We start from the raw sequence: 27,753 nt of genomic DNA on the forward strand, positions 1-27,753 counted from the left end.
CACGTGGAGGTATGAGGTTGTGTTTCATTTTTAGGGGTTAGGTTGAGTCTGAAGAAGTGATTAGAAGAGATTTATCCTTATCAGAAATGTTTCAAAAAAACGAGACAGTGTAGCAGCTCCAGCCTCAAATACACAAAGGTTTCATGTTCTGAGGCGGCTTCTCATTACCCAGACTGTGTCGTCATGTGGTTAAACATGAGCTCCAGCAGACAGAGTCTCTGTTTTTGTGTTTGTGAGTGTGTGAGTGTGTGTGTGTAGAAGAAAGAAAGAAAGAAGTGGAAGTTGGACAGGAGGTGGGGGGTTGACAGATCCATCCCATCTCCTTTTTTCCAGCTCTGGAATGCAGCTGGAATCCAAGCTCGACTCCCCCATCGGCTCCACCCACACTCCCCCTACCTCATATCATGCTACACACACACACACACACATACCAGTTGGCTTTGCACTAGTTATTGTGTGTGAGGTCAGTCTAACCATGAAGTGGTTTCTTGTTCTAACCTGTTCAGCTGATGTGTAGCTTCATGCATTCTGCTCTCTAAGCTCTGTTAGCGCTAACGTAGCGCTCCTATAGTGAAAATAGTATAGCACAATGCTAAATATGAGGAAGTTTGGCTCAAATGTAAATGATGATTCTCTTCTGAATCCTGTCACAAACTGCGTCAGAGCCTCTCAACGCACAAACGCTTAGCGCTTACGTTTCAGAGAGGATGCTGTCTTTGTTCTCACTCCTGCAGCCGAGGGTCGGCGGTGCTGGTGTTTACATCACCGGGATGTTGCCACGGCAACAGACAGAACCTCACAGTCAGGGTCTGCGGAGAAGTTGGAGTCAGAAATCCTTGAGAGTGATGCGAAACAAAGCAAAAGCAGGAAGAGATTGATACTTTCATTATGTCATCCTCTTAGGTCCAAAAGAAGGAACTCCAAAACATTTATGCCATCGCTAACCACTAAAATCAAGCACGAGTAAGCCACAATGCTCACTCCAATCCAGCAGCATCCTTTAATCCAGCATAGGCTCCTGACTAAATCCTGTAAACACACTCAATGAACCAAATCTAAACATCTACTCAGCTCTGTTATGATCGCCCGCTGCGCTGCGCTGGCTCCTCATCCACCACTGTCGGCCTCCGTCAGTGAAATGGAAAGATCTAATAACTTCATAAAACCAGGAGGCATGAAGATATGCAGGTAAACATCCAAAACAGAAATCCACACACACTCCAGCTCACACATGCGCCGTATGACTGCGGTAAGTCATTTCAGAGCCTATTAAATCTCCATTAACACACAGCCTCCCTGCTAGCCCCAGCTAATCCAACCCAGGTGTGTGTGTAAGTGTGTGAGTGTGTGTGTGTTTAAGTGTGCAAACTCGCCACTGCTACTCCACTCTCTTTCTCTTTCTCCATTTTCTCCATCCCTCCCTTTTTTTAACATCTCTCCTCTGACTCCTCTTCCCACGCTCTCATGAAACCTGGCAGCCCCGTAACACCCAAACCTCCTCCAATTAGGTCAAATTAGGGCAAATTGCTGCTCTCAGCGGGAAGGCAGGGTGACACACCTCATTGTTAATCTTGTTAAGCACAGTCATCGCTCGTGTGGAAAAAGAAACAGCTTTGGTTTTAGACTTTTTAAGGGAGTGGTGGCTTTTATTTTGAAAAGGAGAAGTCTTATAAAGCTGATCAGTGAGCAGGACCAGTGTGTGTATCTTAAGCTACTCTCTACTTCCCTTGTTTCATTTGCGAATTTTAAAAACTTTAAACAAATTAACTAAAACAAAAATGAACATTTAAAAATGTAGTTAGCAAAACACTTTTACACTTTTCTTTTTTTTTTAAGGAGTTCCTGCACTTCCTGATCCATTTTTGATCGTCTCCTTGTTCTTGTTTTGGCTGTAAATCCTCCAACCTGTTGACTCCTGCTCTGGCTCCGTTCATTATGTCAGTTTGTTGTTGTAGTCAAGTTAAAAACTGATTTGGACACAGTTTGTTTTATTTTGAAAGTCACTGGATGTTTTAGGTAGTTTCTGTGCACAGCTTCCTGTCCCACTCATCGGCTTTTATGTGAAATTGATGCGTAACAGCTCCGGCATCCTGCATAAAACAGTGACCACAGAGAGGACAAAGATAAGATAAGATAGCTCTATTAATCACTGTTCACATAGTCTACTTATCCACACATTACACATCATGACATTTACCATAAATAGATACAAAATCAAAAAACAAATACCAAATGCCATGATCATGAAGAGCCAATACAAAGTTAGTGGTTCACTAGCTGCCCTCAACACCTACACATGAAAAAACAGGACGAGCATCACAAGCGACAAAGTCATACGTGTTCATTAAAATGACGAACTTGAGCTTCTGAGTCGCTCAGTGGAGCATTTAGGCATCACCAGACGATCACTACAAGAACTTCTCAGTCTGTTAAAAATACTATGAAGAGGATGGTCTTCAAGGAACAGCACATTTTTCTATCTAGCCCTGTTCCTCTTGTCGTAGGTGACCCATCCAGTCAATGAACCAGCCTTCTATTATCAATTTGTTGATCTTGTTTTTGTCCTCAGAAGTGATGCTTCTCCCCCAGCAAAGCCATCCTCACATAAAATATTTCATTTTTTATATCATTGCCTATAAGAATATTAAAAAATTAATGCCCATCCCTAGATTATAAAAAGTTGATGGTGAGTGTATTATGTTTCGTCCACTTTGTGGAACCCACTTTAGCCCCCCCAAAAAATTAGCTTTTTTATGGATGGTCTCTAGACTTTTTAAACAACGTTGAAAGAAATAGGAGAACCAAATGTGATGGAGTGTTGTGCACAATTTTGCAAATTTCCAGGATGTTTTGTCACATCATCTAAAATTCCAGAGACCTTCCACACAAAAAGTAAAAATGCAGTTTTTGGCTTAAGTGGTTTCCACAAATGGGACAAAACTCTTTCAAACTTTCTAAATATTACACCTTTATATCTTTCGTCAATACCTTTCCTCAAGACAAACTGACTGACCTCTCAGGTGTTACCACTTCCTGGGTCACGTTCAGAGTTGTTTAAGTGTAAAAATGCTCCACAAAATGTAAATTTGGTTAAGTTTGTAAAAGTGTTTCAAACTTTATTTTTGTTAGCACTTCTCAGCCACCGTAGTTTTTCAAAACAGAGCCATAGCACCAAATATCAAACGTCCAGGATCTTCTTTTGTTTATCACAAACAGGCTGCTGCTCCTGGAAAACTAAACCCTGTCACTTCCTGATCCGGTGGAATTTTCCCAAGGTGTCTCACAAAGGTAAAACCTTTCCAAGACAAAATCTGTTCTGTTTTCTTTATCTGATTTAATTTTTAACGAGCTGAAGCTTTTTGTGAAATTCTTTGAAAATAAAACAGCTTGTTCCCTCTTAAAGTCCAAAAGTAGGCCAGCAGTGCAGTTTTCTCCTGTCATGTGGGGACTACTGGATCTCTAAAAGTAATAACTTGTACACACTCTGTCCCTCCCTCACACACACACACACACCAATGTTCTGGGAAGGTACTCTGCAGGAGAGAATATGATCTGTGCTTGGAAGTGACGCTGTTCCCCACTAAAGCAGTACAAACACACGTTGTTATGTTTCTGAGTGTGTGAGTGTGTGTGTGCTGATATGTGGGTGTTGGTGACAGTACAAACACGTCCACTCCACTGGAGATCTCTTATGAGAATACTTCAGGAGAGCGTAATGATAACAACAGCAGAAGGTTTTACTGCTTTAACGGTTTGAATCAGCCATTGTTTGAATGCTCCTAAGGTAAATGTTTGCACTCGTTCTGTGAAATATCCTTTTAAAGCGAACACATTTCAGGAGGAAAGCGTCCACCGGGGCTGTGCTGGGCCTCAGTGCTGTGAAATATGCTCCGCCTGCAGCTGCTATCTTCTTTTATAATGTTTTGGTAAGATAGTCATGACACAGAGAGGTTGAGGAGACAGATGTGTGCAGCTGTGACTGTCCACAATGCAGCCCACCCACATTTCTGCTGTGATTCATCAGTGAAGTGTGTGTCTGAGTGTTTATGTGAGTGTGTGTGTGTAGATACTGCAGTGTTCCCAAAGTCTGGCCAAGTCGTAAAATGTTTACGGGCAGCTGACTGGCACCATCTGGTGGCCAGAATAAGTCATTGACTTTACTTTGAAAGCAGCTTGTGGTCAGTTTTGACCATAGACCTGATAAAGAATGGACAGGATGGCTCCACCTTTCATTGTCATCAAACATCTGTCTTTACCACTTGAAGAACATGGCCAGACTCCGCCCCTCCCTCACTGTATCTGATTCTGCGAGGCTTGTCCACACCTACATCTACCACAGATTAGACTACTGTAATGCCCACCTCTAGCAAAAGTCTTCACATCTTCAGTGGCTCCCCATCACCGCTTGAATCAACTACAAGTTTGCTGTCATCACCCATCAGTGTATCCATGGAAACATCCGCCCTTACCTTAAAGAACTCCTCACCCAGTAAACCCAACCTGGAATTCAAGATCTTCACATCAAAACTTCTTCCACCCACCTAGGACTAAGCTGTGGACCATGGGGGGCCGGGCTTTCGCTCTGCTGCACTATGTCCGTGGAACTCCATGCCCACCCACCACAGACCCCACAGACCCCACAGACCCCACAGCCCGTGGATGTTTTTGAGGAACAGTTGAAGACCTTCCTCTTTAAAGAGGCTTTAGACTTATGCAAGTGCTATTTTTTTTAAAAACTGTCTAAATTCTTTCTGTAGCCCATTGAGGTTTCTCAAATAGTAGTAGTAGTAGTAGTAGTAGTAGTAGTAGTAGTAGTAGTAGTAGTAGTAGTAGTAGCAGTTGTAGTAGTGTAGTATCTGCACAGAGGGACTCTAAGAGAATCTGAGTAGAGCTTGGTGCAAAAAAAAATGTATTTATTTCTCTGAAGGTCCAATCTCTTCTTTTTTTTTTCCCAATGTATTTTACTAATCCAGAAAAAATATACAAGAATGACAGGTGTCAATCATCGATAAACATGACTCAAAACCCTGTTTTTAACCTCTAGTAACTAAAAAAAAAAAATTGTAGAAAAAAAATATCTCTATATCCCCACAGCATATGGATGTGAGAAACATTCCTACCAGGTGTATTGATTTTTTAAAGTTTGACCACAGTCCATCTAGAATGACTGGGGAAGCAGAGTTTTTGACCTATCCTGCAGCCAGCCACCAGGGGGAGCAGTTTTTGTGGAGACCTCAACAGACTATGGTTTTTACTGACACACAATCAGAGTAGTTGATTTTGACACAAGTCCCACCTCTGACTAAGCTGATAGCCAATCACAGCACAGGAATCAGGGGGTGGGTGTTGTATGAGTCTAGGTCCGAATTTTGTATTCTTCCCTGCTTCTGCGCTCAGTTAAGTCGTTTAATTTAGTTTGTTTATTTTTTTCCAACTTCAATTAACTGGTATTCTTGTTTAATGGCTGAATTTCCCTCTAAGTAAAGCATGTTTTAATGAGTCATGCTAAAGCTCTTTCAGCTTGTGTTTGTTTATTGCCCCCCTGTGGACAGAGTAGCTCCTCTCAGCTTTTTAATTATCAGGCTGAGTATGATTGATTTGAGCTTGGGTCTCAGGGGGATTATCCAGATATCACTGGTTGACTGTTTTCTTTCACCCATAAAACAAGAATCACTCCCTGAGAATCTTTACAGAGGAAAAAGTTTGGAGTGCTCTTTTTTAGTCTTCTGTTTTGCATTTGGCGTCATGTGTCCAGTATCTATGAAACTGATCCTGTAGTTCTTTGAAACAGCCACTAGATGGCATCAAACACCTGCATCTCCACTTTTCCAGTCAGCATTCTCATTAAGATGCCTTTCTGATGAGCTCGTGTCCAAACATTTAGAAGTGGCGCTCAGTTCAGTCCCTCCACTTTAATGAGACACACACAGCTCATATTTTAGACAGAGCTTTGTGCAGATCCTCCTCTCTTCGTCTCTGGATCTCAAGTGTTCGTCTGCTGAGCTAGTTTCTATTTTTAGCTGCAGAGCTCACACGGCTGCTGTCTCTTTGTTTTGATTCCTTAAAGAGGGGGTGGTCCAGTGGTCTGGGGTCATAGAGGTCAAAGTGAAAGAAAGAGGAAAGTTGTCATCAAACCCTGCACGCTGACTCCCCTTGTTATTGCTTTTCCCAACTTTTATCTGCCTCCTTATTTCACGGCTGAACAAAGTCCAAATGAGAGCCAAAGTTTATGCTCTGCTTTGTGAGATAACTCAGTTTAAAAATGAATGTTGCTCAGGAAACATCCTTCAACAGAGTAGATGACTGTGATGAGCTGCAAGAGATGGAGGGATAGAGATAAGTCAGATAGATCAGGTCTGTTTGGAGATGTAACCACCGTGACGTCATCATTTGGCCCCTTCAATCCTCCATACAAAGGAGCCTCCACGTCTGCTTCCAGTGTAGTCTTTGGAAGCTTAAAAGCCGTACCTGTCCAACAAAGTCAGCCTGCTCGCTTCTTGCTTCTTCAATTGTAAAATCTAACCGGTGTGATCTCATGCTTTATGCTTCACTTGCTGCTTTTAGCCTAAGCTGGAGATTAGAAAGAAAGCGTTTTGGAAAGCTAAGCGAGGAGGAGCGAATCGAGCCAGGACGTCTGTAAAGTGAGTTAATAAAAGCGAGGAGAGGAGGAGGGAGCTTCTGGAAGGAGACGGGTGAAGAGGAGAGGAGAGGAAGTCAGAGGGGTCACTTGGTCAGGAGCTGCCCTTTTTTCAGGAGGTGCTCCGGGGCCTCGGCATGAAGCTCTGACCTGGAATTCCAAATAAATAATTCTGCAAAGCCGCCTGCTGGACGACATTTCTGCAAATCCACGGCTTATTTACACTTCTTCCAGTGGATCAAAGTCCAAAGTGTTGTGAGGTTGAACGGGTTGCAAGCAGGCTAGATTAGGTCAGAGAAGAAAGACACTAAAAAAAAAAGAAGAAGAAGAAGTGTTTAAAGGAGGATGTCCTTTGTTGAACTCTGCATTCGGATAAAACCGGAGCTCGATAAAATCAGGAAACAAAATTGCATTTTATTCCTTTGGGCTCATTTTTTCATCCAGAGGAGCGGATATGAAGATGCACATTCCTTATGAGTGTGGCACACACACACACACACACACTCACACACACAGCATGTAAGCTCTTAATTCACATTAAACCATCTTGATGTATATATTTTAAGATGCTCACAAACAGGAAGTGGTAAATCCAACGCGCTGCAGCACATGTGAGATAATCTCATCCATGCCTCCCCTCTGGCCCACGACAAACCACATTACAGAGAACATTAGTGGACACAGAGGTCACTGTAAACGCACACACACCAGCACCCAAGGGGGTGAGCATTTATGCCTCCAAGACCCAAAAGAGCACAATTAGATCATCCAGCCTTTCAGATTCCCTCCCACACACACCAAAACACACTAAAAGTAACTCAACCCTCTGCTTTTCTGCAGCTTTAATCTGCAACAGACAGACACAGAGAGAGATTCAGGCTGCGGAAATTAATGTTTGCTTTTTCGTCCGTCTCTATTTCAAACTGCTCCCCTTTTCCGTCCATGTTGAGAAAACATCCCAAAGGAGATGTGAGATTGCTAAAGTAAAACACTGCCAAACAAGCCCCGCTGCTCCGTGCGTCTTTTCAACACCGTGTTATGCTTGTCAGAGTGTTACCCCGTGACGGAGGTATTGTGTTTCTGAGCAGAACGAGAAGAGGCTGAAAATATTCGTTCCCACACATTATACAGCGTCTCTCAGGTACTGACATCTCACTGGAGTCATACGTTGATGTCAGATCCTGTTAGCTTCTAAACTGCAGCCATACTGTGAGCTCCACCGTTATAGATTGCCTTAAATAGAGGTTACCAGCAGCAGAGGGGAGAAAAAATAGGCTCAGGCATTAGTTCTGCATGTTTTTGAAGGAACTTTAGCATATGTTTTAGACTCCAAAGTGGGCACTGTAACACAAAACGGACCCCCTAATCACCTTTGAATCACACAGTTTGAATCAAACGAACTGAGTCAAACCCCTTTCTGTTCTTCTCAGATGCTGAAAAGCTGGTCTATGCCTTCATCTCCTCCAGACAGGGCTACTGTAAAACATTTCCTGAGTAAGAGCCTGCAGAGGCTTCAGTTCATCCAGAGATCTGCAGCTAGATCCTGATGAGAGTGCAGAAACAGGACCACATCACTCCCAGGATTGAGTCAAAGGTATCCCTCCATCCTCAACACATTCCCTACACTCCACTCAGAACTCCTCCAGATACCCAGATCCAGACTCTGGACCCTGGGAGACAAGGCCTCTGTTTGTGAAACACCCTCCCTGACACTTGGAGGGCACCACAATCTACTGACTGTTTTAAAAAGGGCATTAAACATTTCTTTTAAGCAAAGCTTGAAGCCACCTTGATGCTTTTTAAATTTTCTGCTGCATCAAATTGTTTTTAAATTGTTTTTATTGCCCCCTCCTTTTTATCTTTTTAAAGTTTTTATTTTAGGCTGTAGTTCTTTCAGATCATCTGATAAAAAAAAGGCTTTCTAAAAAATAAATTTATTAACGATCATTATTTTCATCTCCCAACCATGCACTTTGGTGTCGATTTTTGTCTCTGAAGAGGGCACTTTATTGCACATTCTTCTGCCTCCTAAGTCTGCACTGAAGTGTGCACTTTGCCTCCCAAGAGCGCACTAAAGCCTGTTTCTTCTTCACCTCCCAGGTGGGCACAATAGCCCATAATTTTTGCCTCCTAAGTGGGCTCTTTAGCACAGATTTTTGCTCTCTATGTAGGCACAATAGCATCCCCTTTACATCTCCCAACTCAGCACTATCGCGTACATTTTTGCCTTTCAGGTGAGCACCCAAGCACGCATTCTTGCCTTCTTAGTGGGCACTGTAGCGACTCTTTTTTACCTCCTAAGTGGGCACTATAGCGCATAATCTTGCCTCCCAAGTGGGCACTAACGCACACATTGTTTCCCTCTAAGTAGGCACAATAGCATCCCTTTTACACCTCCCAAGTAAGCACTATCGCGCACTTTTTTGCACTTCAGGAGGGCACCTGAGCACGCATTCTTGCCTTCTTAGTGGACACTGTAGTGCCTCTTTCAGGTACCTTTCAGGTGGGCATCTTAGCACACATTCTTGCCTTCTGAGTGGACACTTTAGTGCCTCTTTCAGGTACCTTTCTGGTGGGCATCTAAGCATGCATTCTTGCCTTTTTAGTGGACACTATAGCGTCTCTTTTACACCTCCCAAGTCAGCACTAAAGTGCACATTTTTGCCTTTCAGGTGGGCACCTAAGCACACATGCTTGCCTTTTAGAGTGGAAACTGTAGGGCCCCTATGGTACCTCCTAAGTGGGCACTATAGTGTAAAATCTTGCCTCCCAAGTGGGCACATTAGCACACATTCTTGCTTTCTAAGCAAGCACTATGGCTTCCTTTCTACACCTCTCAAGTTGGTACAATTGCACAAATTTTTTCAGAACAAGTGGGCACCTCAGCATGCATTCTTGCCATCTTAATGGACACTGAGGCACCCTTTTTTACCTCCTAAGTTGGCACTTTAGTGCACATTTTTGCCTCCCAGGTGGGCACCTTAGCACACATTCTTACTTTCTAAGTGGACACTGTGGCACCCCTATGGTACCTTCTAAGTGGGCACTTAAGCGCACATTTTGCCTCTGAAGAGGGCACTTTATAGTGTGTTTGTGTCTCCTAAAAGGGGCACTTGGGTGTTTATGATTTTTAATCAACAGTAGTGTGTGTGAGCTTGTGTTTTGCCACCTTTGAGGGCACTTCAGAGCATGTTTTTCAGTAGCTGAGGCTCTTTTCCACCTCCCGGTTACTATGTGGAAGATAACATCCAGCCTTCAAAAACAGACGTCAGTCCAGCTTGTTGGTACGTTGACCATATTAACAACCAGACCCATAAAACTTAATGAGGACCATAATCAAACTACAGCGGTGCAGACTCACGTTCGTAAATCCAGATCTGCTCCCTGGAGGGGGCTGGACTCAGACTCTGCAGAGAGAGGAATGTTCAGCTCCAGAAAGACAGCCTGATATTTAAGCTCATTTTGCAGCTTTACAGTGAATTCCCTCTGTTTTAACTTTTAATAGCTGTGAAGAAGACCAAGCTTCAGGATCCTGACGTCCTTTTCTCAGACGTTATGACGCTCTTTAATCAACTCTTCACTGACACTGTTGTGACAGCCAGATTTGTGCAGACCTTACTGGATGTTGTGTTGAATCTTGGCTGAACCGTCTCCTGGCGGAGCGTGGACGTGTTTGAAGCGCAGACTTTTTGCTGAAGGATTCCAAAGATGTCAAACCATCAAGGTCTCGTTCCTCCAACGCAGCCTCCTCGCTTTGAGGGATCTCAGGGAGGACATGAGGGAGGAAAGGCCGAATGGATCGCTGTTTGGATGATGAGTTCAAGACTCTGTGTTTCATAGGGCATGTCTAAAAATAAACCCAGACTGCGAATGTTTCAAATATACAACATCAGCGGATGTTACATTGATTTGTTGTGTTGAGAAGTGGATTTGCTTCTTGCTGGAAAATAATGACTTTTAGTTTGTAGAGTTGACAGTTTATCACCAAATTGCCTCTTACATCAGAGACCTTTCAAAATAAAATGATTTAATGTTTTTAATCCAACATCCCCCTCCACAAGTTGTCTCATCTAAAGCCAAAAACTGATAAGATGCAACACTCCGATAAGAAACCAGCTCTGTTCATCCCGTACTCCAGCCATGTGTTGTTACAAACGCTCTGATGTTGACCACTTCTGCTAAAAACTGGGAAAGAAAACTCAACTGTTGGCTCCTGGCGGGGCGCCACGACCTGTGTCAGAGCCTCAGCTCCCATGGTTCAGAGAATAAGCAATGGCAAACATGTGCAGCAGCTCCGGCTGCAGTCTCTCAGAAAGCGCTTGATGAATGGAGCATGACGCTGGCGGCTTGAGAAATGATTTTCACAGGATGAGAAAGTTGCAACATAAATGTTTTTGCTTACATATTTAACATACTGCGCGGATGATTCTGTGAAGATATATCACTGGCGTCGATGCCAAGAAGCTGTCCTCAGTGGATTCTCTGAGAATTTGGTTAATGTTACCTTTAAAGGGAACATTTTCACTCTTTTCTGTCTTTCTGTGTCTTTGAATCACTCAGAGATTCTTCAGGATGTCTTTCAGATCATTTCTCCCAGCTTTAAGCATCATGATCTAAAAATAGACCTCCTTGTATCAACAATGTGGCGCCCCATAAGCAACCAGGATTAAATTAGCAGCCCACTGTTTCCTCTCTGAGCCTGGAAGTTCTGCTAAACTTATAAATTCCAGTGCATCAACACTCCCATAAAAAAAAAACCTCTCTGTTTTTCAGACTATTTCTCAAGAGTGCGTGGTGAAAGCGATGCCCGTCTTTAGAGTCATCACTCCACAGGAGGAGCTGCTTCCAGGCACTGACCCTCCCGCTGGAAAAACACAGAGGGTACTTTCTGATGAGTAGTTTTCACGTCACTGTTGCTCCCAGCATCAACAGCCTGACCGTGGAAAGCAGTATAACTGTCAGAGGTTGCTCTTTGTGTAAACGCTCGCATCTCCGCTTGCTGCGCTCTCTGTTCTCCCTCCTTAAAAAGGCAAAGCACGGGGCAAACGCATCCATAAAATGTGGATGCTCAGCTGGGGTTGTTTACTCCTGATTCCACTTTTTTACATCACACTGAACAGAGAGTGAAACGTCCCAGCAGACCTTAAATGCATCTTGGCTTTGTGTTTTTACAAACACTCTGAGGTGCAGTAACTTCATGGTCCAGATTGTGCTAATGACTCCAAACCGATGGCCTCATGTTATCCTCAGTGGGCCGTATCAGAGGGAAGGGGGAGAGGTGTGTGTGTGTGTGTTGGGGAGGGGGCATGGAAAACATACAGCGGTGGGAAACTCTGCAGAGTGAGAGCTTCTGCACATCTCAGACGGGAGCAAAGGAGACGTGCCTATCTGTGAGTGTGTGTGAGAGGAAATGATGGGAGAGCTGTTCGAGGGTTTCATGGCTTTGACCCCGTGACCACTCGCAGTCGTGAGAACCCAGTCCGAGGCCGCGTGTCCTTAAGACCCTTGCATCAGCGTGCACACGCGCTGCTGCAAACACACACACCCAAAGCAGGAGAAATGATTGTGCATGTGGATCCACGCCAACTATGCAGCCTATAAAGCCCCCCCGCTAAAAATAAGTCGCCCAAGTATGTTTTCATAAGGATTTCATCCACCGCCCTCCTCTAATTCACACTCACTTTGAGTCCGATTGGAAAACAAAAGCTCCACCAGCCTGCTTTGTTGGGTTTAATCACTCCATACGTTTTCCCTCAGCTTTCCCAGAAGTATTCAGAGTCTCACCCTGCTCCCCCTTCCACTCCCTGTGAATTACCCATGTGCCCTTGGGCAAGACATCCACCCCAGTTGGAGAATCCTGGTTTGATTCTGGATGGATTCCAGGTGCAGATGTCACCACAGGGTCACTGCAGGGTCAGAAGTTGTAAATCTCCCACTTAGGCTGCACCATCACCACACTCACACACACACACACACACACACAAATTGTGATGTCTGAATCAACACACACACAACTTTCTGGGTCAGGGGATCAAACTTTAAGAGATTTTAAGCAGATGTGCGTTTTGGCAAGCGCTGATTCCTCTTTTAGGAGAAACAAATGGAGTGTAGAGTCTGCTGATTGCTTTTTCTAATTGTTCCAAAGAGCTGTCGGCTGTGATAAACACAGATACACTCTTTGAGCAGGTTTTCCACGTTGTTTAGATTATATTTTTGTGAAAACAGATGAAAAATCAGTAAAACTTTCTGGAGAAGATAGCTTTGTTTTGCTGGTGTTTTTTTGGTTGTCATAAAGATTATTTTTGGCTTCTTTTTTTGCTCTTTGAGGGGTCAGGAAACATGACAGGGATAGGAACCAATCAGCAGCTGTAGTAAGATAAATGTTAAAGAATTTATTTTGCATCATAAAGTAGCTTCATTTGCGTCTCTGGTCAAATTTAGCCAAACTTTGCGCTTTATCCGCTAAAACTCCAGCGTGAAATTTTCGCTAAAGATAAGCTTCAAGCACTTGTCAAAGTTTCAGAACCTTACCTCTAACTTCCACACCAGGTAAGCCTGTGAGATCGACGGCTGCGCTTTCCTCTGGAGCCACCTCCGCGGTGAGAACAGCGTGCCGGTGCTCCCCGTCTGCGCTGCCCCAGATCCCCGCACCAGAAACGGTAAATCCCCCGCGGTATTCCTTTTCGCGCGTTTCCCGAAATCATAGTCGAAGTGGAAGTTAGAGGACGGAGAAACATCCAAAGGTATAGAAGGTGAGGAAATGGAAGGTGATATGGGCTCTGTGAGGGTCGGAATCTTCGTGCGTAAAGACGGTTTCCCCGCTAAGCGCTCCGAGGACGCACCTGCGTCCACAGCCAGCGATGCGCCGATCACTCCATCGCTCCCACTGCCGCAGTGTCTTATGATAGCGGGGTCCAGGCTCCGGGTTTGGCGCAGCCTGCGTTTGGTTATGGCTTTAGAAGCAGGAGAGGAGCAGGAGAAGACGCTGTTGAGGAGTCCTTGAGCGGCTGACATGGCTCCAGAGTTTGAGTGTCACATCAGCGTTTCTTTAAGCCCCAGCGCGGCTCTGCGTTGCGAAGTTAGGGTTTCCTCATCAGACTGAAGGTGTTTGGAGAGAGCTGGGCTGCGCAAAAGTTGGGAAGGAGCGTGTCTTTTCCTCTGCTGTGCGCAATGGGCATTCCCAAAGCAGAGCGGAGTGAGGCTGAGAGTGTGGGAGGGGGTTCAGAGGACTCTGGCATCAGTATTTCAACAACACAAGCTCCTTATTAACCAATTATAGGTCAAAATATTATTTATTAAGTACTTTGTGTTTTTTTTTCACTTTTCAGACAAGTTTGCAGCTCCATCTTTGCCTTTTTGTCCCTCTTTGACACCAAATCCTATCCAAAAAAGTACGTTTTATTCATGTTTTCCTGAAAAGAGAGCCCCCACTTTGGTTTGTGTCATCACAGCTCGAATTAATAAATTAGACGCAGTTAGATAGGCAGAAGGCCGGGCGTTCAGACATGATTCAGCCAGGGATGGAAATAGCTTTATTAATCCATGTCTGTCATTAATCCAGCTCTCTGTCTGGGAGTAATAATAGGCCTATCAGTGAAGCCTGCTGAGTGCTATTATTAGCCAAACAATAAGTAGGCTACAGGATTAATAGCCAATTCCTTTCTTTATACACCTGTGGCTACACTCCAGACATTTGTTGACACAGATGCTTTTGGAGAAGCTCTATCATGACTGTCGGGAAGGCTGTGTGAGTGTGAGCATTTGTTTAAAAGGGAGAGTGTGTGAGAGGGCAGGAGCATGTGTGCCCCTGTGTGTGTGAAAGTATGGGAAAAATGAAAAGGGACAGCAGGGGTCTGGAGAGGAGGGTGCCGGACGGCTGATAAAGGAGCTTATGAAGCTGCGCCGCATGACACGCTCGCACACATACACACAGCACAGCATGACACCGCACTGATAACAGCTGAGATAAATCTGACCCTTCTAAAAACAGTCTGCGTGGTGGGGGGACGAGAGCGGGCTGGGTGAAAACACAGGAGCAGGAATTATGGAAAGAAAACATTGTGTTTTGAATTAGAGGAGAAGCCAGAATGTGAGGCATTATTACCATGAACTGTGCCCATGCTACTCCTGGGAAAGACGCCAAAGACAACAGTAACATGGAACAATAGTTGGTCATTTAGAAGATATCATACAGCCGTGTTCCCATACTGCAGTCATATGAAGCATCTGGGCTTCTCATGAGGCTGCCTTTGAGTATTTCATCATACATTAAAGACAATCAGAGCCCTGCACGGCTCAGGTTTCTAATATGTAACCATGGAAAACACCTAATGCAAAACAGCCATCATTTGACATGACTGTCAAAATACATCAGACGCGGTTAGGGTCAGGGAACGAGCGTAAATCAACACTCCAGCCAGTCACGTTCAGGCGTTATATACACACTGTCCATATTTGGTATACAATAGTAGAGCAGCAGGGCCTGAAACCATTTTAAGCAAAATGAGGCTCGATTCAGCCCCAGCTGTGGAGGCGAAGCTTCCTGTGCAGGGATTAGGGTGCATTTCATTGTCTGGGCCTGTTGGGGAGATATGAATGAGAAGGTCACGAGGTCAGGAACAGCAGGAAACTGATGATTTGCAGCTAGATTTGAAATGTGAATCCAAATATGATTATTAAAATATTTTTTAGACTCTTTTGAAAACATTCAATGTGGCACCTATTATTACAGCTAAGTGATCCAATGTATTCAAGTGATAACTCCCAGAAATTTAAGAAATTGTATGCAAAGATCCTGAGGAGTTATAGAGTTGTGGCGCCCTCCTGTGGGTAAAATAAGAAACGCGGCATACACTTGAACAGAAACAACATTTTGAAGGTTAGAGGCTTGCATATTTAATTGCAAAGAAACAAATATTGTACTTAATCAAGAACCACCTTATTGTTCTAATACAGTAAAACTAAATTATTAAAACCTGGTGCATTTTCCTTTCCTGTATTTTGCCCCAGAAGACAGAGCTCCCCTGAGACAACATGCTTTGCCCCTTTTAGGTATGGAGTATAATGAGTATGCGGTTGGAAGTAAATGTATTCCATATGCTGGGTTGCTTTTGTGCACATACTTAATTTTTGTCATGGATTCGTAAATATAATGGACAGAAATAACCTTTAAATGCAGCAAAATCAGTAGCATGTCAGTAAAGTATTGCAATAAGTCTCTTGGGCCCTTAAAATTTGCTTGGAAATCTAATATTTGTGATAAAAGAAAGACTTCATACTTCAAATTGACTACATTAATGTTTTTACGCTCAGAAACAAATATTAGATGACTGATACTATCTTTACAATTGAGGTTGCCTTTGTTGTGGTCAAATGCTGACATCTGCTGGCCATTTAGAGGAATCACAAACAAGTGCAGTTTTGGCTTAATGGGGCGTCTTTATCGTCATAACAGATCTTTTTGGTTCACATCACATGTAAGAAAGTTTTTTATCCATATTGTTTTGCTTTTTGTAACGACCCAGCCTTAAAGAATCACTACACATATCTATGAGGCGTTTCCGTTCTTCCCAGCAGTCAGTGAACGCAGCACCCTTTGCTTTGCTCCCACAACAGCGCCATCCTCCTTCCAGCCTCGTCTGTTTTGGTGGAAGCCCCCCCTTTGATGGAAAAGTGTCCGGCCAGGAAAGGGTTAAGGAGTTTCTAGGGTCCAGATCGATGCCCCCTCTTCCCCCACACGTCGCCATGAACAAATGAATTCGCGGGGAATCAAATACCAGTTTCACAAAGGAGAAAGAGTCCTCTGCTTTGAACCCGATCCCACCAAGGCTAAAGTGTTGTATGACGCTAAGGTACAGTTCTCCTCAGATATGAGCTATACGTTGTTTTGGCTGTGGTTAACTTATAGCTACTGGAGGAACGGGATTGGTTAGCTGTTGGTTGAATGAAAGAAGGATGAACAGGCCTCGGGAATATAGCTAATAACACTGCAGCTTATGTGAAGCTAGCTGGTATTTTGCACGTTTTCCGGGTTCAGTAGGCTGCACATTGTAGAGAATTATGGATTTCTTATCAAATTATTGCATTTTAAATGAGACTATAGCATTGCATTATAGCCAAACGTACAAATGCTAACGTTTAATGTGTGTAGGAACAGTTTTTGTGGGACAGTTGGGTCAGCCACAGTGTATGTAAACAAACACATCAGCTCTTGTTAGCATGGCTAGCACCAGTGAAGGTAACTAACGTCATTACAGCCCCTTATGTCGACTTTTCGTCACATTTGGTTGAATAAGTTGCTCTATTTACACATAACGGTAGGGTCATGTGAAGGTTGAGTATATTAATATTGCTGGTGTTCTGTCGAGTCATGCTACTTTCTTGTAACAGCACCTCTTTGTAAGCTAATGCTCCTTTATTATGTAATGTTTGAGACTAATAGAGCACCACTCACACCCTGTTCAACATACAAAAGAAACTATTTGTCACTTTTCTATCAAACGTTTGTCTAATACTTAGGGGGAGACGGAATATAGGGGCACATAAGTTAATGTTGTGACTAGTGCTCCGCGCATGCGCGCACGCACGCAGAGCCCTGAGAACTACATCTCGTTAAGTAGCATTATTCGGCAAAACACTTTGTAAGTACGCAATGTCTTTTTCTAGCTAGTTTGCTTGCTAGCTTACATTCGTGGGTCGACATAAATGTTTTTTTTACGACAACTCGACCTTTGCTGCCGTCGTAAGCTAAAAGCCAGTATCTATATTTTGGATAACTGAATGTTTTTTATTATTATTTCGTTTAATGTGCTCAAGGTAGAAAGAAGAAAGGTATAACGCTAGTTTTCATTCATTCTGCAGCAATGTTAGCTAACTTTAAGTATAATGTCACTAGCTTATAAAGGCACATAGTGTTCTTCTGTTAACCAGTTGTGCTGTGCTATTGAAGTGCTCCCTTCAAGACTAATGTGTTTGGTGAAGTTTGCACCTTTATAGCATTGGAATTGTGAATTTGAAAAACATTTAAAGTCCAGTAATGATGTTTCATGCATCATGTATTGTTCCAGCAAACTTTGGGCAAAAGATATTTATGCTTTCAGAAGAAACCCACTCCACGACTACCTGTAATAACATGTCTATTTTGTGCTTAAATTCCAGGTCCTTGATGTTTTAATAGGATCAGATGAACATGGAAGAAGAGTCCCTAAGTACCTGATTCATTTCAACGGTTGGAACAGGAGGTAACATAACCTACCTGATCACAAAGTCGCATCACACTCATCGTATCGTGTATCATTGCAAAATCTCATGTTCATCAACTTGTGTGATGATGTAGCTACAGAACACTGTTGTCAACCCATGTGAGTGTGGATTTTTATTTTTCACGTGTTTGTGTTTTTGGGTAGCTGGGATCGTTGGGCTGCTGAAGATCATGTCCTAAGGGACACTGAAGAAAACCGTAGATTGCAACATAAACTGGCTCGCAAAGCTCTAGGTCGCATGTAAGTTGCTGTTATGTTGATTTATCCAGTCATGGGGGCTGTAGCTCTTTGCTCTCTGTAGTGCCCAGTGTTTGCATAACCATGAGGAGCCCTTTACTTTGAAAAACGTGTTTTTGTGGAGCCATGCACATCACACTCAAACCATGAGACACACTTTGCTCCATGTATTCCACACTTTCTCCACTGGTTAAAAACATTTTTGTTGCACTTCCTCCTTGTACTTGTCATTGTTATTATCTGTAGCTTCCACTGCACATGATATCTGATCTGTGTCCAGTAAGCTGGGGGGTTAAACCTTTGTGAAGGTGTTTTTTTTATGCATGCACTGTTATTGTTGATGCTAGGCATGCTTTGTTAGGATCTTTGATGAGTGTTTTTGCGTTTTATCCCAACTGTAGGAAGAAAAAGGGATGGGCGAAGCGGCGGCGTCGTCAGTCTGGTACTAAATCTTCTTTGAAGACTCTCCCGAAGGAGGACGACAGTGATGACGCATGTGAGAAGCCTTCCTCTCTCTTTATTATTTCCTTCCCCGTCTCTGTTGACGCTCTTATTAACTCATCTTTTATTCATGTGGCTGTCTGTAGGTTTGATTTCGTCTTCAGACAGTAGTGAGGGGGACGATTCCGACCCTGACTCTTCGAACAGCGGGGAAAGCACCTTCTCGGAGGACATCAACAAAATGGTGAGAGTTAATTTTTGAGCATTGATGTCTTTCTCTCTTCCTGTTCTTTCTAAAAACAGCAGTTTGATTTGTTTCAGAGGGTTGAGCCGGACATCAGCGTCAAAAGGGAAACTGAAGAGAAGATTGTCCACGTTGACATCAGCATCCCAGATATTCTGAAGAAGAAACTGGAGGATGACTGCTTCTATATCAACAAGAGGAAAAAGGTAAACACAGCTGGTTTAGAGTGTTAACTCCTTATAGTAGCCTAAGAGAAGTGACTGGACTCATTTTCCTTTCTGCAGCTGGTGATGGTTCCCTGTCAGACGAATGTTGTGCACATCCTTGAATCCTACGTGAAGCATTTTGCCATCAACAAAGCGTTCATGGCCAACGAGAGGTACAGACGTCAGCAGACCACCACGCAGAGCAGCAGCCCTCAGCCGATCCCTCCAGAGAAGAGGTCTGTGGAAAGCAAACACATGTGCTTCATCTCTTTGTTGAGTGTTTTAGTTACCGTTTCTTCTTCGTTTGCAGCGAGGAGTTGTGTAAGGAGATGGTCGACGGCCTGAGGATCACCTTTGATTTCACCTTACCCATGATCCTCCTCTACCCCTGTGAGCAAGCTCAGTTCAAGAAGGTCAGCTCCTCCAGGCTTTTCCTGGCCATCAATGAAAGCTCCCCTTGCTCCAGCAGGTGCGTCTCCTCAGCTAAGGTCATCATTCATTTCCCCGTTGTGCTCCAGTGTTGAGATTTTCTTGTTCTTTCTTCGTAAAGTGCCCAGAGAGAGCGCAGCCCAAGCCCGCTGGGACACAACCCTCCCACTCCACAATCCACCGACAGCCAGCCAGCACTGAGCGACATATCCGCCACCACTCCTACCGCTCCAGCTCCCACCCCGAAGCGCCGGCGTCACCCTGACATGGACTGTATCTCGTATCAGTCCCAGTCTCTGAGGCGCTCCACCAGGAACACGTCTGGAGGAGAGCGGCCTGCTGAAGGAAGCAGTGGAGGTGAGCGACTAAATCGTGCTCTATGTGTTTTATTTGTTGAGTAAAGAAAAACAAAACTTTAATGTGATGTGTGCTCCAGGTGGAGGCAGCGCTACTGCGTCCCCGCAACTCAAACGCCGCTTGGTTGACACGTCATCGCAGCCCAAGTTTTTCCTCAACCTGGACAGAAGTAAGCTAGGTTAAAACTCCACTTTTAAAGTTTCAAATTTTGACTCTATAACCTTAAATTTAAAGCACGTCTTCAGTTCTTAACTCACCTGAGTTTGTAATAACCAGATTTCTCCACTAGATGGTGCCATCCTACTCCTTGTCTCCCACACTACTCACCTGAGGATGACATTTCTCCCTCTTTATTTCCCAGAAACCCCCGTTCACAGTGGCTCTTCCTCCCCTCTGCCCTTGACGCCAAGCAAAGAGCGGAGTGGGCCTTTCTACGGCCTGGAGAGCCGGAGGAACAACGAGCTGAATGAGGTGATGGAGTTTTCACATTGTTCAGTAAAACAATTAAAGCAACAGCATGGTAGGGTTTTCACTTTTCAACCTTTCTGTCTCTTTTCAGGTTCTGAGTTGGAAGCTGACTCCTGATAACTACCCTCTGCACGACCAGCCTCCTCCGCCCTCCTACCTGTACGGAGCGCAGCACCTCCTGCGTCTGTTTGGTGGGTGTTTAATGATTTTCCTCTCTCTGATGCACTCAGGATTATCCCCCTGCTCACTGTCTTTTCTCTTCCTCCAGTCAAGCTTCCTGAGATCCTTGGAAAGATGCAGATCCCAGAGAGGAATCTCCGAGCCCTGGTCAAACACCTGGAGCTCTTTCTCAGGTAACTTGAACTCAGCGTGAGAAGTTCAGGGTTATTTTACGCTTACATCCAAGAGTTTAACGCTTTGGTGAATTGATGATCGAAGCCCAACAACTTCTCTTAAACTAGCTTGTGCTTTCAAGTCATGTGTCATTTCCTTGGAGGGTAAATCATTAAAAAGACGAGGCGCTGCATTCAATTACCAGGACGTCGGAAAGGAAGCACTTCAACTTTAAAATGAACGCGGCTAATAACCTGTACGGTTCATTTAACAGGACTTGACCTAGCTTAGCGTCAGCGCTTAATAGAGAGCTGCAAGAAGGAGAGAGGTACCTGAAGTCTGATTTACTGCACAGTGCCCCTGAGTGGAGCTGTGTGTGGTAGCCGGCTTAGCAGTATCAAGCAAAGGATTAAAGGTTAGAGGACAACAGTAGCATGAAAAACACAGTGATAGTCAGGAAATGATTAATAAAGCAGAGAAAAAGTCAAGGAGAGGTGAGTAAATGAGAGCCTGTGGGGGGTGAGGAGGGAGGGGGTGAGAAAGAGCATGTGTCAGAGGGAGGGAGATGAGTGGGCGTTACACAAGCGCGGGAGTCTAATCTTTAAATCCTCCCGAGCGATCTTCAGTTCAGCCGGTCCCAAACCTGGGGGATTTAGGTCCTCTCATTCTCTTAATCAAACACACGCAGTACCACCATCTGCCACTGAGCAGTGCTGAGGAGCAGCAGCTGAGCCGGCTCCTCCTGGGGGACTGGGTACTTACCTAGATATCCATCAGTCACTGCAGAGCAGGAGATAATTGAAGTGGAGCTTGGAGGCCTCTGAAAGTCATGTCAGAAATGTCATGCAGCACCCCCCTTTGACTCTTTTGTTGCTGTAGTTTTCCTGCAGCTGATCACATGAGTCATTTCTCTCAGTGCTGTTTTCAGCTCTTTCAGACTTAGTCAGGAGAATCTTGAGTAACATGTGTTTCAGTGTCTGTGGCTCAGATGAGGTGAAGCTTTTTGATCATGAAGACATTCTGTGTTTCGAATGGCACTTTCAGGCCATCCGTCCTGCCTTTTCACTCTGGAAACAGCCTTGTGGCAGATTGCGCCGGGTGAAAAAGAACTGATTGATGTCGCAGAGACCCGAGTGCAATGCATTCTGGGATTTGGCCACAGCTGATCTCTCACTCTCCCTTTCTCTGCAAGAATGATTATGATTAAGTGCGGGGCGCGTGTGCACATGTGTACGCACACGTTGTTGTGATTTACAATGTGTACGCCTAAAGCGGCTTGCCTTGTGTTATTACTGATCTAACAGCGATGAAGATTAGCACAAGGCCATGAATGTGGCACCGCAGAGCCACGAAAAAGAGGTCCTGTTGATACATATACTCTCAGAAACCTTCAGAGCTGGTCAGAAGAGTCTCTCTGAATCATCCTGCAGCAGAGACTTGAGCTTGGACTAACTTTACCAGAGTGAAATGTGCTCGCTGTGGATCTGAGGCACTCACGTCTTCCCTTTATTGTCCCATTAAGTTGTCTTGTTTGTTATTGGTTGTCAAAGCGCTCTTAAGTTCTCCTCTGATGAGGATAATTTGTTTGCATTGAGATTAGGAAGGCCGGTGGAGCTAAGATGAGATGGCAAGATTTAGAGGATTTGGCCGAGTAGCGGATACTAAGAAGATTCCGGATTAGTTTTCCCCGCTACTGATTAGATGAGAGCGAGGGGAGGGGGGATTTTCACTCTTCGCTCTGCTGCTGCTGGACGCTCACTCTCATGGCCTTTCTCAGGGTGATTGTGCTGGTATAGGGTTGGACATAGGGGGGCTTTGTCTCTGACATGGATCCCCCTGGCAGAGGGCGGCGGGTCGAGGACTTATCAGAATCAGTCAGGGATATCTAGGAAAGGAGCAGAGGTCAGACCTTCTCCTCTATCATCGCTGTAACTCCTCAGCCCGTGCTGTTTGCCATGTGACACTCCTCTCGCGTTAACCATTGTCCCAATTCTCTCACCACCTTCCTCCCCCCTTTGCACCATCCTGCCCCACCCTTTCTCTCAGGTTTCTGGCAGAGTTCCATGAGGATTTTTTCCCTGAGTCTGCATATGTGTCGGCATCAGAGGCCCACTACAGCATGAAGCAGCCCAGACCCATTTATTGAAGAAGACGACGTCGGGTGTTGCGATTCTGGGCGGTTCTCGGCTTGTCTGGACTCTCCTGGTCCTGGCTCGAACACTCTGGAGACTGGGTTGTTTTCTGGGGCCAGCTTTCCTGCTCTTCTTCAGCTCACCTGGAACCTGTTGCACCTAACAAGCCTCAGTGTGCTGGACTCTTTTGCATGCTTAGCTTCAAATCTGTGCTTCGAGGCGTGTTGACGACTCTTTTGTTTGCAGATTTTTCCTTGCTGGCCCGGTGCTGACGCTAGAAACCTCTTACATGTGTCAGACTCTGTTAGATTCATGCTTCAATCAAAAAGCCAGCTCAGAGAACCGTGGCCTGTTTTTCAGAAAGCTAAAGATCTCTTGATCTTGGACTCGCTGGTCCTTCCCTGAAGCAGTTTGGCTGCTTTTTCTCCTTCGTTACTCTTATGTTTACTGCAACGTAGATGCTCACGGTCCTCACTGGGATCTAGAAAGAAGTCTTTCTTTCTTTCTTTGTGTTGCTTCTTCTGCTCTCATGCATCTTCATCAGACATTGCTGTTTTCCGGCAGCTGACCTCTCTCTGTGGTCAGATAAATCATTTCTAACAGAGAAAATACAATTTGACAACGTGTACAGTGTGTACATGCGACTCTTGAAAATCCTCTGTTTGGTTTTGGTAACAACATTAAGCAACACAAAGATTTGACAATCACAAAGAAAAAAACGACACACCAAGATTCATCCCTGAATAAAACAAAACCATTCTCATGATCGAGGGTAGAAATTACGTTGAAGACATTGTTTCCGTTTTGTTTGTTAAACTACTCGTTGAAATACTTGAACCACTTCGATCGACTGATACTAACAAACTCCCATTCCTTCACTAACACTTGTGTAATGAAATATTCAGGCGTGTTGTAGCAGGTCTGAGTATTTCTAAAGATTAAATTTGATGTTTTGTTGTTGTTGAGTTGAAATAAAGCTCCTCATCTCTCTGATTCTCTGTGCTCACACACTTTTCCCTCCACTGTACCATGAATCATCTCAGAGCATGCAAACAGGCCCCAGTTATTGAACTCCCCTTACACTGCTGCCTTCTATTAAAAGTTAAATGTGGACAGGAGACTTTTATCAGCCACCTTAACCTTCCCTGTCCCCGAGCTGGAGCTGATTAAAACTTTAGAGGCCGAAAGCGCCCCTGCTGCTGCTCCTGCTGCCACAGGCTGTCTACGCAGTCCTTCTGTTTGTGTTTGATCTGGTTCAAAGCAATCCCCATCAAACGGAGTGACACCTCTCTGTATCGAGCTTGATTCCACTTGAGTTTGCATTCAGATGTTTGTGATTAAACTGTGTTTCTAAGGGAAGACGGATCGGTGAAGTTTTCCTGCAGCAGATGGATCGCTCTTTGTGAGTCGACTGACTCTTGGTCATTGGAGTGGCGTTGTACAACTTATCTCACTTTTAAATTAAAAAAGATAATGAGGCAGTTTTTGTTCCCAGATATCTACCTGATGATGAAATAATACCTTCAATCATTCATCATTCAAGGTCATCAGGAGCTTTAAAGTTTAGAAATTTAACAGATTAATTCAGAAGTCTTTTATTTTGTAGCATCTTCACCCTGTAGTGATTGCTCTGGTCTTGAAGGCATCTGGCTCACCTCTACTGTATCACGCTCCTAATGGGCTTTAGCGGTGAGCCCTAATAGCGTTTGCCTTCTCGTAACGAACCGCTCACCACTGCAACCCAAGACACCACTTCCCTTCACGGTGCTATCATGTAGCCGCAGAAGCCGCAGGTTTTTGCATCTCCCATCGATTTCCCCCACCACCGCATACACACACCATCTCTATCCTCTTACCGCTTGATTCAATTGTTGAGGCAGGGGAATGGGATGTAATGAGCACCTCGGAAGTGCTGTTCCCTGCACCCCTCACCTCAGGTCCTGGTTTCCTTTCCCCTTGACAGCTCCTTCTTTGTCCCCTTAGTGGCTCCTTCTCGTATCAGCCTCCCTCTCAGTTTCCTCTGGCTGCTCTTTTGTCTTCCCAGTATCATCTCTGAGAGGAGCCTCGCCTGTTGAAGCGCAAAGACATCTCTCTTTTCCAGGACACCCTGACGTTCCTTCATGCATTCGCCTGCTCACCCTTCATCATCAAAGTCCCGCCCGTTTTCCCTCATTTTCAATCATCTCCAGGCTGCGTTTTTTTACCCTCCAATCTCCAGCCGTCTCCATTTCCCCTCTTGCACCATGAACCAAGGAGATAGATTGCAGGGGGAGAAGGTGGACAGCAGCCCATCTGTTTCTTCTGACTCCTCTTGGACTTCATTTGACCTGAGCACTGACCTCACATCAGTCAGCTCCGACCAAATCTTGACTCCGCTGACGGCGCCTGTTGGCTGGAAACCCTTTGAGAACCAGCGCCCCAAAACGTCCGCTTCGATCAAGGCCTCCTCTGAAGCTCGAACCAGGGGGTTTGCGTGGAGGGAGACGTCTTTTCTCGGGGATGATGAGTGAGTACATGATTGTGATAACTAGAACGCTCATCAGGGACGGGGTGAAAATAAGTGACAGCAACACTTTCATCTGGTGAGAAACAGGGATTAGACCACACATCAGTACATTTCTGCACTATGCAGCTAAACATGTGGCTCAGAGAGCTGCAGGAGAAGTCTAACTTCTTCCAAAGGACAAAAGAGAAGGATAAAAGATTCCTGTAGTACACAGAGATGCAAGTGCTCTCTCTGAGACTTAGCTTTCAGCGCACAGTGGCGACGATTATCTGTTTCATCTGCTTCTAATCATGAGCCGTTCTGTAATGGGACTCTGATTCCCAGTAGCGGGGCTGTGAGAGCGGATAAAACAGGCTCTGCATTAGTTTCGAAGGATACCATAAATCACCTTCCCCTCCTTGCATCCTGAGGAGGATCTGTCTCAGGCGAGCGGGGAAACACCGAGTGCTCATCAAGCGTTTCTTTTTTTCACATCTCTGAGAAGAGAGACCAAAGTTTGAACACAGAAACCTTCGATCGAGGAATGTTTTCACTTCATGCTGCTCTGTGACTCAGTAATATGCTGGGAAACAGTTAATATTCTTCTACTGTATTTAAAGTCTAAAAAGGTTACAGCGGTCAGTGCGCTTAAATCCTATTGGCTGGTGTGTTTAGGGAAGCTTAGCTCTGACTGGACCATCTGGGAGAAGACAGGAAGCCTCACATCTGAATATTATATTTCTAATTATCTTTTTTTTTTAGAATCTGGAGCTTTGTTTTGCTTCTGCTCCACCTTTTTTCTAAATGAAACCTCAAACCTGAGGGGAAAAACTGGAGGGGATCATAGCTCAGAGGGAGAGCCGCAGATATAAAGAAAGAAAGGAAAAAAGCAGATAAAGAGATTGACCGACTTTCTGCTTACTGCTGAATCACTTGATCCCATCACTACTCATTTCTCCTCCAGCTCCTCTCGCTGGTATCTGCCTCTCAATATTTAGTCATCGTCTTTATGTACGTCGCTCTTCAAAACAGATTTTTTTAGCGCTGCAGTTGGGTGTTTGGATACCCAACTTTGGCGGCAACCTGAGGAATACAGTTGGACGTAGACACAGCATCATGGCAAACTGAGTCATGAGGTAAGACGCAGATTTAATCTGTGTGAGAAGAATGTGTGTGAGTTGTATTATAGGCTCAAAATAATGTGTTACCGTGCCTGAAAAGTGGAGTTTTTCTCCAGAACTTTAGAGGAAGTTGTTTCCCTCTCTTCAGGCGGGCACAGTGTGAGACGGGAGACATTTTCACAGTCCGGTGGAGGCGCTCTGATCAGAGCCCCCCCACTTCTCTCCTTGCTTCTTTTTTCTTCAAGCTCTGTGGGTTTGGTGTAAATCCTGAGGTGTAGAGCTCACAAACTTCTTCTGGATCTTTACTTTTCTTTGCTGTACTGTGTCATATTTAAGTCTCGCTTTCGTTAGCAGAAGCAAATGTTCAAAACCCACTTTGCACTTTTTTCGTTCTGGGCATGATCCTACAGGCAAACCAATTTGACATCTAGCTGGCGAGCCACTTAACGGCTTTACAGTCACAAATTTCCCTGGAGAGATGCTCGAGACTATGTCAGGTCTGTGAGGGGAGGTGAAAATGAGACTGGATTTATTGATGGTGGTCTGATTTAATATCAAAATGAGGTTGTAGTGCAGTTGCAAAGTGTTGATTGAGAAAGTTGGGATAGTTCTAACGATAGACTGAGTAACCTAAACAGTAGATGGAAAGCATCTAAAGGCTTTTCTTTACCTGATTGGGAACATGTGCTTCCCCTTTAAGGCCGTTGAACCCTTTCAAATTAGTCTACAGTTACACCATTACACCCGTGGAGGAGGAAGAGTGTGGCTTTTATGATTTAGTCACACTTAACACAATTATAAAGCAAGCCTTAGTGCACTGAAATCACATTCCCGGGGTGTTAGACACCAGGTACAGGAAAGGCCGCTCTGGAAGCGGTCCAGCAGCTAAACAAACGGCTCTAGAAGTAAAGAGGCAGAGAGCCTGAATTATTTCATCCACTGGATCACCGTGCCAAGAATCTGACCTTTGATGACGCTCTCATCAGACGGTGAGCAGTTGAATTTGTGAGTTCTGTGTGCGTGGAATACAGACTTCAAACGGAGACGTCCTGCCATATTCCTCCAAAGACTTTCTGTCAGACTAAGTCTCGACCTTTAAGCGGTAATAGGATGCAAGGAAAAGGAGAAGGAGGAGACTTAGGGAACAAACGACAAAAAACAAGAGGAACAGACTTTTAGCTCGGTTTAGCAGGTGGCTGGGTCAGTCTGTGCTCCATGTTTTACGACTTTGAGTAGAAAGTGCAATTAGAGGGAGGATGAATCTCTATTTTCTTTTTAATGAAACAGAAAGGACCTTTGGCACTAGGGGAGGGAGCCGTCTGCCTCATCACTGGATGAGACTCTTTTAGCCGTGAGTGATACTGAATATGAGAGTTGATGACAGGTTATGGAGCTAACTCTG

At 44.6% G+C, this 27,753-nt stretch overlaps 3 protein-coding genes across 6 annotated transcripts in view; 2 read left to right on the forward strand and 1 right to left on the reverse strand.

Annotated features, from left to right (window-relative positions):
• Positions 1 to 13,788, reverse strand: part of LOC141786087 (rho GTPase-activating protein 6-like) — a 49,284-nt gene extending 35,496 nt beyond the window's left edge. The window contains exon 1 of one of the 2 annotated variants that reach the window (XM_074664803.1): positions 13,169 to 13,788. In XM_074664803.1, coding sequence (XP_074520904.1) covers positions 13,169 to 13,651 — 483 coding nt within the window. In that variant the 5' untranslated portion in view covers positions 13,652 to 13,788. The remainder of the gene's footprint in view (positions 1 to 13,168) is intronic. The other variant, XM_074664804.1, reaches the window with a different exon arrangement.
• Positions 13,789 to 16,227: 2,439 nt separating this feature from the next.
• LOC141786213 (MSL complex subunit 3-like) lies at positions 16,228 to 23,874 on the forward strand. 2 transcript variants are annotated; one of them, XM_074664967.1, is made up of 14 exons: positions 16,229 to 16,488; positions 17,795 to 17,877; positions 18,043 to 18,138; positions 18,537 to 18,631; positions 18,723 to 18,820; positions 18,898 to 19,026; positions 19,105 to 19,262; positions 19,337 to 19,495; positions 19,577 to 19,812; positions 19,892 to 19,981; positions 20,174 to 20,283; positions 20,372 to 20,471; positions 20,549 to 20,633; positions 22,660 to 23,866. In XM_074664967.1, the coding sequence occupies exons 1-14, from the start codon at positions 16,390 to 16,392 to the stop codon at positions 22,757 to 22,759; spliced, it is 1,638 nt and encodes a 545-aa protein (XP_074521068.1). In that variant the 5' UTR covers positions 16,229 to 16,389; the 3' UTR covers positions 22,760 to 23,866. The 2 variants fall into 2 exon arrangements, with proteins under 2 accessions (XP_074521069.1, XP_074521068.1); XM_074664968.1 differs by lacking the exon at positions 18,043 to 18,138 and having other exon boundaries at positions 16,228 to 16,488; positions 22,660 to 23,874.
• Positions 23,875 to 25,171: 1,297 nt separating this feature from the next.
• LOC141785968 (FERM and PDZ domain-containing protein 4-like) overlaps positions 25,172 to 27,753 on the forward strand; it is a 51,395-nt gene continuing 48,813 nt past the window's right edge. Inside the window, exon 1 of one of the 2 annotated variants that reach the window (XM_074664632.1) lies at positions 25,172 to 25,251. The gene's annotated coding sequence lies outside the window, so the exon portion shown is untranslated. Of the gene's footprint in view, positions 25,252 to 27,322; positions 27,341 to 27,753 lie in introns of those variants that run through there. The other variant, XM_074664633.1, reaches the window with a different exon arrangement.

Source organism: Halichoeres trimaculatus, unplaced genomic scaffold (genome assembly GCF_033239565.1).
Source record: "Halichoeres trimaculatus isolate MK-OKI-2021-1 unplaced genomic scaffold, fHalTri1.1 fHalTri1_scaffold_24, whole genome shotgun sequence".
Taxonomy (NCBI): Eukaryota; Metazoa; Chordata; class Actinopteri; order Labriformes; family Labridae; genus Halichoeres; species Halichoeres trimaculatus.